Source organism: Cupressus sempervirens, chromosome 8 (assembly GCF_028749045.1).
Source record: "Cupressus sempervirens isolate cs-2001-9-10 chromosome 8, ASM2874904v1, whole genome shotgun sequence".
NCBI classification, from domain to species: Eukaryota; Viridiplantae; Streptophyta; class Pinopsida; order Cupressales; family Cupressaceae; genus Cupressus; species Cupressus sempervirens.
Window position 1 is genome coordinate 433,765,808 of NC_143125.1, and position 19,164 is coordinate 433,784,971.

The window sequence follows — 19,164 nt, forward strand, 5'->3', positions numbered from 1 at the left end:
ATTTCTAAGCAATCCGATTCACAATAACTACAAGAACTAGAAAAAAATTAGCTCAAATTTGGGAAAAGTCCTAAATATAAAAGAATCCCTCGATTTGAGATTATAGAATTATATGTGCAGGTGATCTCAAATTTGTCTGGTAATGAAATATGTTCAGTTAAGGCGAACGCAAGGGGTACATACAAAATTTCAACAATCTATTCTAAGAACTTCGCAAGAGAAATTAGAATGTTCTATGCCATCAGTATTGGGAAGTATAAAATCACCATTCGCTTCAATCTATTGAAGAATTCGCTCAGAAATGCAAGAAAATTTGGTAAAAACATTATTTCATTTCATGTCAAATTTTAGAATATAAAAATCCAATACCTTGAAAGAGAAGATCTGTGTTGTGGCAGGATCTGAACAAACTGCTATTTGCAATTCGTTTCACTATCCACTAGTGTGCATGTGTATATTGACATGCAAACATATATACACATGAAAATGTGGTGCTGTTCTAACATTTTAAAAAAGATGTTCATGTACATGTACCCACACATGTTCATTTATGAACACACGTCTTTATATACATTTTATATGTGTGCATATATAGATATTTAGGTATACATATGTGTATGTATGTCCATCTACATACACATCCATATATACATACATATACCTAATGTTTATTTATTTTTATATAATATAAGTTTGTGTTGATTGATGTAAATATATGTATGGGTATATATACTATATAGTATATACATGCATCTCTCTGTTCATACATGAATAGTATCATGTATGAAAATATATAAATATACAACATTTATATATAAAGCACATGAATGTGACTATATTTTATATAAGCACATCAAAAAAATTGACACATCTTAAAAGTACATCGTCAATTGCAAGTACAAACTGTATAAATCTCAGAAGCTTGTAGAACACTCTATCTTTCCCTATACAACTCTCCAAAAAAGCTTCAGTTTACTTTAAAATAAGAAACCGAGCATTACTGTCTCATTTGACTGACATTTACAATTCCGATTACAAGATTTGATTGGACTACAAATTATATTGTGTTATATTCACTCCTATGTGCATGCCGAATTTCTCTGTATTCACTTAAACAGCTTTTGAAATCAAATTACGCCAGCTCTGAGATTTAATTACTCAAGCCCATCAGCTACAAATTTCAGTTTTCTAACTTGCAGTGTGATTTGGAGCTGCATAATTAAGAAAATAGTGTGGTACATATTGCAAATATACAGGAGTTCCATGGTATTGGTTATAGTTTTCATTGGTCCAGTATGGTTGTGAGTGCTGTCTATGTTCCAACAATTTCGAAGCAAAAGGTGGTAACTGAAAACGATTGAGTAAGGTCAAATAAACATCGCATCCAGGTCGACCTTCATACCCATTGCTGAGATACATCCTGAACTCTTCCTCCAAAGCAGCCATATCCACACAAAGATTTCTCTTGAATATCAAACCCCAGAAAAAATAGCAATGAGGCTCCCTTACATTTTCATCAAAATACGGAGTTGGACTTGGATCACAATATGCTGCAAATTTTTCAAACTGCATGCCAACGGGAACAATTTATGGACTAGTATTCTTAAAATCAACAAGACATGATGCAAACAGTATGCAACTTTTAAAAGGTAAAGAATACAATGTGCTGACCTTCAAAAGAAGATGGCGGAAGCGTGATTCAGCCCAGCCCCTCCAACTTCGCAAGTCATCCACATCTGAAGCTGTTAGGCATATTTGAACAAAATACTCGTAGCTGGAGAGAAAAGGAAACGGTTCAAAAAGACACTCCCAGTCAACGCTCTTTGGTAAAGATCCCCAATTTGTTTCAATGTTCTGCAGGACAATTAGAAAAAAAAAGTTACACACAAACATACAATAATGAAGAGCTCTTTTTTAAATTATCAGCAAGCAAATTTTAATTGACTTGTAAGAAAAGGCCCACCCTGGTTGTAACCCAGCCACGCAAAAATTCTGACTTGAGCTTGGAAAATGTGCTTCTTGTTACATTGTAACTGCAGCAGGCATAGGGGTGCACTGGTACAATAATTGGCATTTGATGATGCCGATCAATATCTGACTGTTCACATCGGACATTAACCAATGTCACTGGATTTGGCCATGGCCAATATGCATAGATCCCAAAAAACCTGGACACCAACATACTGACAGAGCAATGTGGAAACATCTGGCAAACACGCGCGACTAGAACAGCATAGTGTACTCCTCCAAGAAACCCAAAAGTCTATAAAACAATTACAAAATACAATTAATAAATAAAAACTGACTTAAATTTTCATGGATTATGAATATTATAAAATAAAATTCATCAGAACATCTGAATTGCATCATACATGTGAATATACTCCTCTCCTCTTAGCCCAAAACTTAATACATCGCAGGGTTGAACGGAAGGTCTGCAAAACCAATGATATAAAAGAAAACAAACATTAAGTTGTCGCATAGCTGTGAATGCATAACCACACTAGAGAGGAAGATATTGAACAGACTCATTTTTTTATACAGCTGAACAGGAAGAGACTGTATGAAACAATATATAGCTATATGACACATGTATTCTGTGCTATGATTATTCATACTTTCTTGAAACATCCGATATACTGGTAATAGTAGAGAAATATAGCTATTACTTATTCCCTTGAATGTGGCAAATATATTTTTTAAAATACACCTCATATTTTTTTGAGGCATTTTAGTGGTAAAACCAATTCTGATACACATTTTAAGGATGTCCAATTAGAGAGGAAAGACAATTTTTTTATAGCTTGTGTGAAGAAGACTTTTTAAGAATTCTTTAGCCACTTAAGAAGAGGAGAGTAGAATTCTTTAGCCACTTAAGAGAAGAGCACCAAAATAAACTCTGCGATGAATTAACCATTATATCAGTAGGTGGGCCACTATTGTGGCATGATGATAGTAAATTGGATTATATTTGGTGCTACAGACAAAGCCTTGAAATTATGATGGATAAATGTTTTGAATGTAGATAAGAGAATTTTCTAATCACAGAAACTACTACAAACCACTCCTCAGTGTATCCGACTTATGGGAAAGCAAAAAAAATTAACAAGATTTTTTAAAACATTTTGCAATCACAGAAGTTAGATGAGACTATGCAAGCAAACATACTCATTCACTACCAATCAACCATTATGTTATGAGGGGATCACACCCATTGCAATAATGATGATGGAACCTATTTGAAATAACTACTTCTATGTACATAGGACTTTTAAGTCAGAGATGCAATTCAAAGACATATTTTAGGCACATCCAACTTGAGGGTAAAAGGATATTTTTATAAGCTTCTAGACAGTGGGAAAAATATAGTTTTTAGCCACAAAAGTGGTGAGGGAGGCCAAGCAAGCAAACATGCACATCCACAATTAATCAGCCATCATATTAATAAGAAAGCCAGCCACTTCCCTTGGCGGTTTATGCCCCACTGATATAAGGATCATGATTTAGAAGACTACATTTATTACCACAGACCAAGCTTTGAATCATTGCAGAATTAAATTTTTGGACATAGATTTAGACTTTTTTTGTCGCAGAAGCAAGTTTCAGAGACATTCTTTTTTAGGCTTATCCAATTTAAGGGTCTCTTTGAGTTACCAAAACATATATTATACCGTTAGCTTGTGCACCTGAAACATCCTGACTAGCAGTCCTTCGGAGAAATATAAGATTTTTCATGGAATAATTACAAACTGATTCAAACACACAAATTATAGGAAAATTCAAGCCTCATACCAGTATCTTTGAGTTTCCCTTTATTCAAAATGAACTTTGTTTACATCAGACTACTAGAAATGTTTTGAAAGAAATCACCATCTAACTCTGATCACCGAATTTGGAGTTGCAACAAAAAGCATACTAGATCACTGTGCTCATTAAACCTGAACTATTGAGCTTCAAGAATTGTCTGAAGTTACCAGGTGGCTACATGTACATTGCTCTTTACAGGCTTTAATTCCTTTATTAATTCTGTGATTACAATACCATAGGTTGGCATAAAGGACCAGATCAGATGAGCCATGTGTACTTACAGATTGCTGGGGGAAACCCTTGACTGCTTTCAAAACGGCTATATTCATTGCTTGCTGCTACTGTTTCTCAACTTGTTGTGCTGATAAAATAATCATCAATCAATATTTTGTGTTGGGGTTGCATCCATAACAGCTGCTGCTGCAGGGGTTTCATCCCATACCAGACACACAAATTGTAGAGAGAGACAACAAAAAAATCATAATCTTGGCATGAATTCTTTTCTCCCATCAAACTCCTTGTAATTTATCCTCTTTCTCAAAAAGCTGTGATCTCCTCACATAATCCTTCATTTTAGGCAACTTGACTTGGGCATTAAGATTACCATTAATTATTCTGAAATATCCTTTCAAGAATATATCGCCTTGTAAAATCATTTGCAACTTTAAGTGGTCATATCAACAACTAAAAAATAGGAACTTAAGTCATAATGAATAATTAAATAGTTTGTAACTCGATTTTTTCTTTTTGGGCTAATGTTTTGATTATTCAATCATTAATTCCTTGGCTCCATATCGGGGACATTACGAGCCTTTCCACCCCAAGATTGCTAGCCCCAAGCAATCACAAGAATCAAATTTGATTAGGATTAAGTACACCATTTAATTCCTAATGTAAACATGATAAGACCCAAAACCATGAAGCACGTGATCATAATCCTAATGTAGAAGTGTCTCAAATGAAACCACGCACCATAGAAACCTGGTGTACAAGGTAAGGAAGTAGCTCATTAAGTCACCCAAATTTGACCAAAATATATGTTGTCTGCCAAAACAAACCATCATGAGAACAATCATATACCTCAACTGGAAATTCTGAATTGAGCAACTCATGTCTCACATCGTCAAATGAATGGTGAACATCACAAACAAGTTGATTGATCTTGACTTGTTGAGCCAATAACTTTTCTTAACTTGTCTTGCCTTGCCCTTCTAGCCAATTATCATTCATCATTTTGGACTGAGTTATACCCGCTGCTCCAAAATGTCTAAACCCAGTTCTTGGTGGCAAATATTCAATTGAGACAAGCACCTTTTCCTTGTAAACTTCACGCTCAACCTTTACATTTTGAATGCCAATGATATAAGTCTCTCCTTTATTTCTTGAATACCACTGAAGAAATGCACCACACATGTCAACTCCAGGATCCCAAATCTTTGCACTGTCATATTCATCCATCATGTCAATACTTATTGTGTTGTTGTGAACCTCTACATCATCTAACCAACTGGACACTTATTTCACAATTACTACCAACAAAACACTGTTAGGATTCATGAATGAGACAATCTTCAGCAAGGAGAATATTTCTCCAAGACCTCCAAACAGGTATTGTAACTATATCTATATTTTTACGAATTAGTGTGCCTTCATAAAAGGTTGCTAAGTAATGGTTTTGATTAGCAATGCAACCAATGGTGTCCCTTACATTTTGATCCTCATAGCCCAATGTAATATCTAAAAAGCCTATGTCTCTTCTTTATATCCTGAATACCAATGAAGAAATGCACCATACATGTAATGTCCCCTGCTGGGACTTCAGTTAAATAATTTTCTATTAAGCTTCTTGCATTTTTATTAAATTATTTCCCTATATTCTCCTTATTTTTCTAATTCCTAAATGATCCTTTCTCAATGTTACTATTATATATATCTAGTTTTCTTCTCTAAAGTCGTGCCTTTTCTTAAATAATTATTATTTTATATTTAATAATATAATTATATTATTAATATATATTACATTAATAATATTAATAATATATATATATTACATTAGTTATATTAATAATATAGATTAATATTATGCATAATATATTTACTTTATATATTATGATTATTAATCTAAATATTATCTTTTATCGTTTAATATAATAATATTTAATTCTCATATTTATAATCAAAGTATTATGCAATAATATAATTAATACTATTTTATTATTTTATTTATTTCTTATTTATCTATGGTTTAATTATATGGATCCTATTTTGACTTGGATATCACAATCCTCCCCTCTCACATTGTACTTGTCCTCAAGAAAACATCAATTATATGTAACCTTTTTGTAGAACCATCATACAAAGCATATAATTGGATGCAAGAAGATGTAAGGGATATAGGGAGTTAACATCATAATGCATGAAAACAAAAAGCATACACAAAGCGTAAAGTTTCTGCAAAATTCTGATTTGAATCGAACTTTAGATTTTGCCGTCTTAATGCTTGTTGTAGATAATCTTCAATGTTCAGTCTTGAATGAATTGAGAGATATAAATCTGAAAACATTTTTCACTTTTGCAAGTCGTCTTAGAGTAATATTGATTAAGGAGCAGACTTCATTGTTTCTTGTGTGTCCTTAGACTTCAACCACACCCTTATTAAATATATAGATCAAGGGGCATGTCCTTACAAAGGACATGTCCCTTCCAAAGTCTCCTTTGAATCATCTTCTTGAAGTCGGCGACTTTTCATGCAAATATTAGTTTAGAATCTAAACTAACCAAGGGTGATTAGTAAGTCTTCAAACTAGTATTCCATGATAGGCGCTGATATCCTAAGAGGATAATAAAATAACTTCAGACCAATTAAATGCAAGATTGGATCAGTATGATCTGTACTCAGACCAGCATGATTGAAAGTTATAGATTTAACACTCCCTCTTAACTTGATAATCATATTGAGAGATATCATATCTAGTAACATCAATTAAGATGAACAAGCAAGGATTGATACTCTATATCTATCTGAATTTTCTTAGCATGTGGTATCATTGAACACATGAAACAATGTCATATTACTAAACCTATGATATGACATCACTGATACTAGTGATAACAGTATTGCAAAGAATACAATATATAGGATAAATCTGGAGAATAATTAAATTCTTCATTTATCCAAGTTGTGACTCAAAGGTACTGGTATTCCTATTTCACAACATGATCCTGAGTTTAAGATCTATCAGAACATAGGATAAACTCTAGAGAATAATAAAATTCTTCCCTTATTAAAATTGTGATTTATGAACATAGTAATGTCCACTTCACAATATGGTCTTGAACTCATTTAAATCTTACAGTAGAACTCTATTGTTTAACACATTATCTAAGAGATCGTCATCTCTCATAATGTCGTTCATACAAGTGTTCATTATCTCAGAGATCATCACCTCTAAAATAATGAATACAAATGGTAGAGCCCATAACAGTCAATAGCCTGACAATAAAATTATTTTATTAATAATTTAAAGAATACAAATGAATTACAATTCAACCATACCAATTACAATTCTCTGATTGAATTTCATCTTCAATTTCTTCAACATTCTCCCTCTAAGACTCAGTTTCAGTATTTCTTTCACACTAGGTAAAGGAGAGGGTACTTCAAAGCTTAGGGCTCTTTTGAATGCTAAATCTTAGAACTTAGGGCTCTCCATAGTTGATAAGGTTTTAAAATTTTGATGTCCTAACCTTCTGTGCCATATTTTGTTTATATCAGTAGCTTCACGAATTAAGGCTTGAATAGGTTGACTAGGTTTTGAATTTAATTCATACATATACCCTTTTATTTGACCAATCAATTTTGCTTTCTTAAATGAGGAGTTCTTAGCCCAAGTTATGACTTTACCATCCATGAATGCAACATTATGTCCATCTTCAAGTGTTGTGACCGAGATTAGATTCCTTTTTATTCCTAGTACATAGAGTAGCCCTTTGAGAAGAAGAGAACTACCCAACTTTAGTTTCAAGATGCAATTTCCAATTCCTCTAACGGAATGTGCTGAATTATCACAAATGGTGACTTTACCATTAACTTTTTCTGATATAGAATCTAGTGCTTCTTTGTATCCTGTAATATGTCAAGATGATCCACTATCAATCACCCAAGCTTTACTTGAGACTTCATTCGATAGTGTCGAATACAATACACGATTCTAAGGATCATAGTTATCTTCTTCTTGAGTAACGTTTGTATAGTTCACTTGTTTAGAATTCTCAGGGCAATTAGATCTATAGTGTCCAAACTTTTCGCATCTGAAGCATTTTATTTTGGATAGATCTTTCTTAGGTTTGTCATTCTTTTGAATACCCCTTTTCTTCTTAAAATGCTTCTTCTTGTCTTTATAGGAATTTGTATTAAGAACATGAAGTTCTTCATCTTTTGTTTTCATTTTTCCTCCTTTCTCAAGTTTTCTGGATTCTTCCTGAAGGCAATCTCCCTTAAGTCTATTGAAGTCAGGAAGATTATCTCTGGCACATACTCCTTGTGCAAATGTTTCCCATGAATCTAGTAATCCATCTATAGTCATTAGTATTAGTTTCGTGTCATTAATGATGGTTCCTATACTTGCAAGATCATCTCTTAGGCTGGCAACCCTTAGGAAGTAGGAATTCATCGATTATCCCTTCTTTATTTGTATGTGATTTAGTTGTCTTTTTAGTGCAACAAAACTAGTTGCATTGTTAACCTCATGCATTTAATAATGCATTCATCATATCAAATGTTGTTTGATGTTTTGTTAGCATGGGTACAATATCATTTTTCATTCCATCTAAAATGATCTGAATAGCTTTTCTATTTCCTTTACTCCAGATAGTTTTATGAGGTTCAACAATAAGTTTTCTGGATGCTAAATCAACAAATTGTTTTACATCATTTTCTTCAAGAATCATCATGATTCTGAATTTCCAAGCATCAAAGTGTTCTTTCCCATCAAACCTATCCTCGGGTCTGATTGTGTATGCCATTGAAGATAGGAGAATGATGCTAGATATATATATCAAGTCTGATTAAATAATTTGCAAAGCCTAGGTTCAACTACCAAAGCTCTAATACCATGTAAAGTTTCTGCAAAATTCTGATTTGAATCAAACTTTAGATTATACCTTCTTAATGCTTTCTATAGATAATCTTCAGCAAGCATTAAGAAATATAAATCTGGAAATGTTTTTCACTTCTGCAAGTCGTCTTAGGGTAGTATTGATTAAGAAGCAGACTTTATTGTTTCTTGTGTATCCTTAGACTTCAACCACACCCTTATTAAATATATAGATCAAGGGGCATGTCCTTACAAAGGACGTGTCCATTCCAAAGTCTCCTTTGAATCATCTTCTTGAAGTCGGTGACTTTTCATGCAAATATTAGTTTAGAATCTAAACTAACCAAGGGTGATTAGCATGGTTACCAGGAGACCCGTCTCCTACACCTGGAGACGCGTCTCGGAGACCCCCAGTACCGGAGACACGTCTCTAGGTACCGGAGACGTCCCCAAAAATGTTTGGATGCACGAGGTTTTGGTTGCCATCTCCAAAGTCCCCCAACCAACAATTGATGTCTCCCACCAAAAATATTGAGCATAAGGCATCATAAAACTCCTAAATCTTATCCTCTATCATCACCTCTTAAAAATTTGTTATTACTTATATCATATATGTTGGTAATTATAATGATAGCCACTATAGTTTTCCAATCAATTTGCTTAATTGCCTCTAGAAAGACTTGTCAATGATGTATAATTATTTCTTTATTAAACAACAATTAACGTCTCCAAGTACCCCCGTCTCCTATTTTTGAAAATTAGTCGTACCAGTACCAGTACCAATCTCCAAGGTCTCCAAGTACCCCAATCTCCTGGTAACCTTGGTGATTAGTAAATCTTCAAACTAGTATTCCATGATAGGCGTCGATATCCTAAGAGGATAATACAATAACTTTAGACCTATTTAATGCAAGATCAGATCAGTATGATCTGTACTCAGACCAGCATGATTGAAAGTTATAGATTTAACAGAAAGTAGACACATAAATGCATGAAAACAAGAAGCAAACACATGAATGCATGAAAACACGATGTAGACACATAATAAATGCAGTCTTGATTAATGCCTTACAGTTCACTAGAGTTAACAAGATGATTTACAAAATTTACTTCTTCAATAGAATCCTGCAACCACAAGTGATCATTAGTACATGTGTATATATAAGTTTCAAAGAAAATGTGAGTCATGATAAATTACTCCAAGCTGATGCCATACTAACTCCAAAAGCGGAATTTTGGCCCCCTCAGCCCCAATGGCCATGTTTACGCATCCACACGAGGTGACCTACTTAGTGGGGTGCTTGTTTTGTTTTGCTGTTATTATCATTCTTATTCGAGAAGAACACTTAGGGTGTAAACAGATTGTTTTAGGTAACAAACTCAACAGTTTCCCTCGAGGTTTTTGTGGATCCAAGCCCTTAAGCCCATCTTGGACATGTCCTCAAGGCATTCTTTGGGGAAGCTGATCCTTACCCATCTCAAAATAACTTGTTGGCTGGACTAACACTAGCATCTCCCCGAATACACCTTGTTCTCTCTCCTGAGGAGACCCTTATAAGTTAGTAATACACTATATATGAGTTGAAAAGTCCATGCTATTCCGATTATAACTCTAGTCTTCGAAGGAATGCTAAGATGCAATAGGTCGCTTTGACACCAAACTCAACAGTCTCTATCAAGGTTTTTGTGGATCCAAGCCCTTAAACCCATCTTGGACATGTCCTCCGGGCATTTTTGGGGACGCTAACCCTTTACCCATCTTGAGATAACCTGTTGGATAGATTTATACAGGCCTTTCCCATATTGTATCCCTACTTATTCCTTCTAGCTTAGACTTATAATGGAACTGAGCATGGATATTATTTAAGTGAATTGATTCTAATTATTAAACATACTTACCTCGAAGATGCACAAGTCTTATTCTACCAATAGAATGTCCTTCCTTCTGTGTTGGCAACGTATTTTATGTCTGATTGTATCAGGCGTAGATTGCAGAATTGTTCTTATTTTCTTTATACCCTTTCCGAGCACTGTATGTAACAAGATGTCTGTGGAATATCGTCTATATATGCCATTTCAGATTGATATGCAATTTCTTGCAACTGTCTTTATGCCAAGGAAGCAAGTGCTCAACAGAGAAGATCCCTATAGATTAAATAAGTTGTAATCTGATTCATCACTCACAATACTCTTCTCTTGATCTGCTGCAACACTACTTTCATTTAGTTACTTTTCTGCTCTACATCTGATATATTTTGATAAACAATTTGCTTACATACACTTAAAGGATCCGACTTATAGTTGTATGTATTTATTTTAACAATGTGTTCCAGCTAATCATAACAACAATGTCTTCAACGAGAAATCACATCCAGTGTCGTATCTCAGCATTTAGAAAAATTATCTGCATTGGCCATTGATGTCTGAAACCTGAGGCTGCATTTCTGCTCGAACCATTCCCTTAATATTGTTTGTATTTATATCTGGGCACTTAAAAAGGTATTCCCACTACAGTCAATAATTTCATTCCACTGCTTAACTGATCACAGTTTCATTCTGAAGCACTGTTTTATCCTTCCCCCCTAACTGTTCACTAGGCCAGACGTTCTCAAAACTCAAGAGAAGGAAACGATTCTTCATTCAGGACTCCAAATACAGCAATAGAAGAAGAGGCTGTTAGAATAGAAACAGGCAACTCCTGATGATTTTCCAGGATTTGTCTACACTCCACGCAAATACACTAGTTACAACTGACAACAGTAATAGTTCACTCACTATGCTGCTCAGGTTTTTTTGCATTCCCAATGCCAAAGACTCACCAAGGCTTGTTCCTCAGGGCACAGAGATATTACACGACTGCGAGGGTTGCCATTCTTATATGTAGGAACTGTAAATGAGTCTTCTTTCCTCGAAAATGCCTCCTGATAATAGAATGATATTTAGTAAAGATTGGGAATATAAATTGATCTGTCCAATCTTCAGAAAAACTAAGAGTAATTGTTTTTCCAATGAAAATACGTCCAGAATGTTTTCATATACAAGCCAGTGGTTATTCAGAAAAGTTCGCTGCATCCAACATAGCTTCCATAACTTGTATCGTTGTATATATAGGTCAAATTAGAAGTAGTATGTGTTTGGAATTCTTACAAGAAGATACCCTTGTAATGACCAGGTTCTCAGGAGAAATCATAATACGACAATGAGGAAATCAATGCTCCAGAAAATAACTCAATTCCTGACCATGAAGTCTGAATCTCCCAGACTAGTTCTATAATGACAAAATCTCTCACTGTTATGGGGAATTCTCCGTCATCTTTCACTTTCTTGATTTGTTAAAAAGAAAGAGGATTATGAACTTCAATAAATGCCGCTCCAAATAATCCAACAAATCCAACCAATACAGAGGGCATATATATTTCGCCACTCGATAATAAAAATAATAAGTCTCTGTTAATATTTCCTATACTAGATGATTGTGTATTGCTCGTGCAGAAATTATCAATCATAGCTGTATCATAGCAGCTCAGTCTGGGGATATATAGGCACCAATACCATCAACTTTTATTATATTCCTCTAATCAGAAAATAGCATGTGCTGATTGTAATCTCTATTGTCTTCAATCATTTGGCAATACAGAAACAACCATGTCTTGATGAACTTCAAACATTATGGCAGCCCAAACATCAATCTCTTATTTGATATCTGTATTAATGATTGGATAACACACCCTTACTACTTCCGCTGGAAAATGAATATCAATTCAGCCAATAGTGTTATGCTATGTCCTGTGTCAAACATAAACTTACAACACATTTGGCTTCTTGTTTAGTCTGGTACGAAATTTAAGCTATAAGTTCCTTCAGATATCCAAGCTCATACTTTCCATCACCAGAATATATCTTCTCCTTACAAAAAAATTCAAGCAGTATACACACCAAAACAACTTAGTTTTCTAAAACACTTGAGTTATTTCTCCTCCATCTTTACGTAGTCTGTTAATAATAAGACAACTGATAATATGGAAAACTTCCAAATAATTTTATTTCTGGAAACTTTTTTACCCCTACAGGCTGACAAGATAACCAGCTTTGATACCAATTATAACATCCCCTACTGGGACTTTAGTTAAATAATTTTCTATTAAGCTTCTTGCAGATTTATTTCCTATTATCTCCTCGTTTTCCCTATTTCTGAACTTAGTTACCCAATTCTCCCCTTGGCCCTTCGAACTGGTTCTTGGTCCTAGTCCCAGTTTCCTTGTGGGTTCTACTTAAATTTGAACCCAAGATTGGTTCCTTCGGGTCAAACCTAGGTCCAATTAGGGCATACCGAGGTAGACCAAGTGCTAACCAGGTACAGTTCCATTGGGAAGATTCTATAATTTAGTGCAGAAAACAATTATTACAGAATTCGAATAAAGATTTTTTGCATTACAAACAAAGTTTTCTTAAGTTCAAATGTTTATTACATCAAATTAAACTAGCCCTCAAGATTTCTTCCACTGAAATTTGCATATCCAATTGTTGATAATGGCCCCTGTTCGAATAATTGGAAGCTTTGTACAATGATAAATCATATTTGAAACATTAAACATTATCTTATATAGGTAAAGCAGTTGCAAGCTACTTATATAACATTTTTCAAGTAGGATGTTAATTACAAACAAACAAGCTCTTTGTACAGTGAAAAAGTAATAAGCGTTGGACAACTCAAAAAGAAGGAATGTCAGTTGATCCCAATAACATTGACAATGTTTGTCAACCAACTAATGCCTTTGATGAAAAAGAAGATGAAGATTTAGATAATCCATTAAATGAATTTAACTTAGCATAAAGTTCTAATCGTTCAAAGTCTAATCAATGACACTTGAACTCAATATTATTTTAATATTTTAGTATTGCTAATAGATATGATGTTAAGATTACAAGTTTATAGTGTTTTTGTTGGTTTTATGATACTATGTGTCATTCTAATCTTAATTCATTTTTCTAGCCTTCATACGTGTGTGTGTGTGTGTGTGTGTGTGTGTGTGTGTGTGTTTTTGTACTAACGAACCCAAACCCCATTTCAAGATTTTGATGTACCAGCAAAGTTTCTAAATGATCCTTTCTCAATGTTGATATCCTATATATATATATAGCTTTCTTCTCTAAAAGTTGTCTTTTCATAAATAATAATTATTTTATATTTAATAATATAATTATATTAATAAAGTATATATTATATTAATTATATTAATAATATAGATTAATATTATGCATAATATATTACTTTATATATTATGATTATTAATTTAAATGTTATATTTTATCATTTAATATAATAATATTTAATATTAATATATTATTCAATATTATAACTAATATTATATTATTATTCTTTTATTTATTTCTTATTTGTCTATATTTTAATTATAATTATCTTATTTTGATGCCGATATCACACTGTCATATTCATCAATCATGTCAATGCTTATTATGTTGTTGCAAACCTCTACATCATCTAACCAACTGCGAACTTATTCCACAATTACCACCAACAACCAACACTGTTAGGAATTCATGAATGAGCCAATCTTCAGCAAGGAAAGTGGGTTGAATATTTCTCCAAGACCTCCAAACAGGTGTTGTAACTATATCTATATTTTTATGAATTAGTGTGCCTTCATTAAAGGTTCCTAAGTAATGGTTTTGATCTAAGTTAGCAATTCAGATGCCGATTTGGGAGTAGATTACGGAAGCGGATACGGGATGCGGGGAAAATAAATCAGATGCAAATGCAAGAAGCATATATATATATATATGCAAAGAAATGCAAGAAATAAACAAAAACAAATCATTTGATAGTATGACTATGATACTTCACCCTTTATCAAAATTGAAGATATTTCAAAATTCATATGATATATCAATATGTGCTTGTTCAAAGTTAGAGTTTAGTCTTAGACAATAAGTTAGATGCAAGAAGCATATATATATATATATATATATATATATATATATATATATATATATATATATATGCAAAGAAATGCAAGAAATAAACAAAAACAAATCATTTGATAGTATGACTATGATACTTCACCCTTTATCAAAATTGAAGATATTTCAAAATTCATATGATATATCAATATGTGCTTGTTCAAAGTTAGAGTTTAGTCTTAGACAATAAGTTCCAAAAGGTCATGTTCAAGATTTCAACAAAATAAAAACTTAGTTCATGATTGAAGATTCAATCAACTAGTATGCATCAGAGCTTGAATCATAAGGATTCGCAAGAGAATCCAAATTTTCATCATCATCTCCAAATGCTGAAATATTATTCGAATATGTGCATATAAAAATAACTTAAGTTTGGCCATTTTTTATTAGTTTTCTAAGCATTGGGCTTGTGGATTCCTTTGGCTGCATCTAGATTCCCTGTGGATTCTAGCCGGAAGCCATCCGCAAGCCTCCCGATGCGTCTCAAAGCCAACTTTGAGGTGCATCTAGAGGCCTATGGCTCGCTTCTAGCCAGAATCCATGGGGAATCCGAATGAATCCGAGATCCAAACATATTCGCCTTCGAATCCACCTAATCTAGGGACAAATCGTTATCTTAGGTTTTGATTAGTCATGCAACCAACAACATCCCTTACATTTTGATCCTCATAGTTCAATGTAATATCTAAAAAGACTAAATCTCCAATCAATAAGTATGTCACTTCCCTTTCATATGAGAGGTGACAAGTCCACTGATGAATGGAAGATGTTTCTATCTCTCAACAAAGACAGGCTTTTAGTGGCTGGTCCACCATGTATGCAACCACACATTCCATCTTGAATGGTCTCAAACCAAAGTTCAAAGTTTGACTTACAAGATGAGAGAGAATTGCTGATCAAGCTCAAAGAATCAAAGTTATACTTCTTCAAGACACCTTTGCGGTCCATTTCTTCCCTTGCAAGAAATAAAGATCTAAGATCCAGTTCCCTTTGTTCACTTGTATGATCTAACTGATTGCATTGCTCTTCGATTTGTCTTGCTTGGCCAACAAGCTTCTTTGCTTGGTTAGCTCTACATAACTGAACTTCATTCAACCTTTGGCAATGTTTTATATCAGCCACTCCAAAGTACATAACATCGGACTTCTGATAGATTGTATCATTCACATCATCACGGCTCGTGCTTGTACATTGTGTACCATCACTTATAGGTTGCATATTATTGATTTCATCTTTGCCAACGGCTGCATAATCTTTAGAAAGACGGGCTGCATCACTACAATTAGAAGACTCACAATCACTGTCATACCTTCATGTATCTTCAATTGTCACAAGCACCCTGTCATTGTAAATTCCATGCTCAAGTCTTTGTACCCTGGGTGTCAATGCTGATGGACTCCTCTTCTTTGCTAAATCTATCTGTCAAGGCTACAATCTCGCGGGATAAACTACAGCTGTCAAAACCAAAAATTTTGGGCTTCTCTTCCATGCATTCTTCAGAATCATTAAACACTACCCAATGATCATGCAAGTCTTTCCACACTAACAGCTTTTGTTCCCAGCCTTGTATGCCAACTTCAAAGTTTTCAACATGTGTAGGAGTGGTGCCAATATGAAAAGCAACAACCATACTAGTAGATGCATTAATATCATTGCCCTTAGAATCCAATTTATCACTATACATGTCAATTTCATGTTCTTTATCAGAATACTTATCAAACTTCTCATGAATGACCTCACTGCAAGGTTTTTTTGACGACAAAGAACTGCTGTTCAAACTAAAAAATCAGAATTGTGTTCATCAATAATCTCTCCATGGGCTGTCATGCCATGCATATTGCTTGAAGCTACAAACTCTTCTTTCACATCTTCCACCATGAATGATTGACCTTCCAATTAGTGTGACTTCCAGAACAAATATTCTGACTGGTTTATAGCTTCTTTCTCAATACTTTTCCCATCCAACTCATATACCACCAAGCTATCATTAGCATAACTATGGATTGGATCATTTACCTCATGCTCTTTTTTACTTGCTGTCATGAGATCTGATGGGGACAAACAACAATTTCAATTTCTATCATGTGTTTATCAACCCATACTTGACTTTCCTCAATGCATGGCTCATATGTTAACAGTTGACTGCTGATTGCATTAAATAAATCTAAATTAGATCTCTTGAAGTGTCTTTGCTATCTTCAACAAGATCTAGCCTCTAGTGCTCAAAGTCCTATGCTGCCTTAGAATTCCAAACTTGCATTTCCAATGTGCTCTTTGCCTCCAACCAAAACCATGGTGAAATCATCAAGACGAACCAAACATTATCATATTGTAAAATCCTATGGTTAGTCTATCTTCTAGTCCCTGCAATCAGCTCTCTAAAGCAAAATGCTTCATATGAATTCAACAAGCAATCCTCCATTGCAAGCATATGAATGAGACAAGTGAAATCTATCTCACCACATGACCACACATTATAACAAAGTTCTTTTTTTACCAATGAATAGTACAGCTGTCTCAAGCAAAGGAATATAAGTGGAATCTGCATCCCCATGTAAGAGATCAATCTGAGTAGAGTTTGCAAACTCCGTGGAAGCATCTTCCTCCACCTTGTGGCTGCCATGAAGACCCATGCATCCCTCACTTGATGTTGTAATTGCTGCTTCTTGCTTGTTCATATCCTCCTGTGGTTGGAGTGAACATGTGAACATGGCTTTATCTTCCTTAGAGTTTCCACATGTTTACCTAGAAGTCCAAACTTCTAGGCATGATGACTGAATTTTTTCTTTTCCACCATCATTTGTAGGCTGTAAACTGCAAGTAAAAGCTTCCTCTTTCTTCTCCATCCTTTCTTCAATGGTGACTTCCTGAGTTTTTACCTTTCAAGAATGTTCCTACTGGCTGTAGCTACTTATTTCTCAATCATTTCAATTTCTGGCATGTTTTCAATACATGATTCGTCATGCTTAGAATTAAATCCTCCTTTGAACTTGCCCTTCTTTTGACTCTGATTTTGATTCGGATTCAAAATTCATCTCTTTGTTTCTTTTTCTCATGTAAAAATTCAGTAGCCACGACCTCCTAGAGTTCACTCAAATATTTATCAAAAATTATGATAACTTCCTCATTCACAGGAATAGTCAACCTTAACAAATTTCAATATTCCTGAAATGTGAGAAGACTCTTCCTCTTTTGACATTTGTTATACCATTTAGCAATTTTAGTGGCAGCAAATTCATTTTCTGTTTCTTACATTTCTGTTTCCATTGGATTGCTTCCAATCCCTTCCAAGTGATGTCCAAAACAACTACTTGTATTTTACCTATGCGGTTCAAACCCACTCAATGCATAGAACCACTTCTACTAGCATGCATTGGATGAGGAGCAAAAGGAAACCATTATTTCTGACATGCAACTTAAAATTTATGACATGAAACTGAAAAAAAAATTGGCGTGCAACTAGAAAAGTTCACATGCAATTGAAAATCTTGACATGCAACTGGAAAAGCTCACATGCAATTGAAAATCTTGACACGCAACAAATGTGTTGTGTGGTTTTCACACCATCACCCCATTGTAAATGGTGACCCCCTCTTTTTCTTTAGCAAGTAGGAGCCATTGTCTTAGGTCGTTTTAGTTGGCAACATTTTCAAGTCTCCAAGTCCAAGGGCGAATTTGAGCAATTTTGGCTTGCTAGGAAGTAGTAATACTTGTCTGGGGTTTGTGTGAGGGTTTTGGTGTCCTTTTGTGGTGTGTGGTGTTTTAATTAGTTTGCATTGATTGATTGTGAGGGGTCCTTATTACAGTAGCAAACTAATCAATGCAATGAGATAAACGATGAAGAGAAGGAAAATGGTAATTTGCTTAAGGATAACTGTCAAAGTCATGTTCGGTGGAAATCCTTAGCGCTAAGGACAGTGGAAATCCTTAAAGTTTAGGATTTCCATCCTTCTCATCAACTCAAATTGATGCAAGATCATGCTAAGGCATAGCAAATCAAAAATTAGTGAAAGAATTAGCAAAATTGGAACCAAAAATAAAATTCAGAAAGCATTAACAGATACGCAAAATTCAGCACTTGCCACTGACCATTATAAACTAAGTAGCCAGTTCGGATTTGGGTTTGAGAATCCCATTTGCTCGTACAGAAAAATTTGGAAATGATGTTTTTGATTTGTTAGTACAAAAACAATGTAAAAATCATACACACACATACAGCCTAGAAGCATGAACTAGGATTAGAATGACATGGTATCATATAAACAACTTTGGTTATTGC

The 19,164-nt window shown here is 34.2% G+C and overlaps 1 protein-coding gene across 3 annotated transcripts in view; it reads right to left on the minus strand.

Moving 5' to 3' along the window:
• Positions 1-807: 807 nt before the first annotated feature.
• Positions 808-19,164, minus strand: part of PAPS3 (poly(A) polymerase 3) — a 48,004-nt gene continuing 29,647 nt past the window's right edge. For 2 of the 3 annotated variants that reach the window (XM_089798002.1, XM_089798003.1), the window contains exons 8-11: positions 2,373-2,435; positions 1,964-2,263; positions 1,672-1,854; positions 808-1,566 (exon numbers count right to left, since the gene is read on the minus strand). In XM_089798002.1, the coding sequence (XP_089654128.1) occupies positions 1,189-1,566; positions 1,672-1,854; positions 1,964-2,263; positions 2,373-2,435 (924 nt within the window). In that variant the 3' untranslated portion in view covers positions 808-1,188. The remainder of the gene's footprint in view (positions 1,567-1,671; positions 1,855-1,963; positions 2,264-2,372; positions 2,436-19,164) is intronic. The other variant, XM_089798004.1, reaches the window with a different exon arrangement.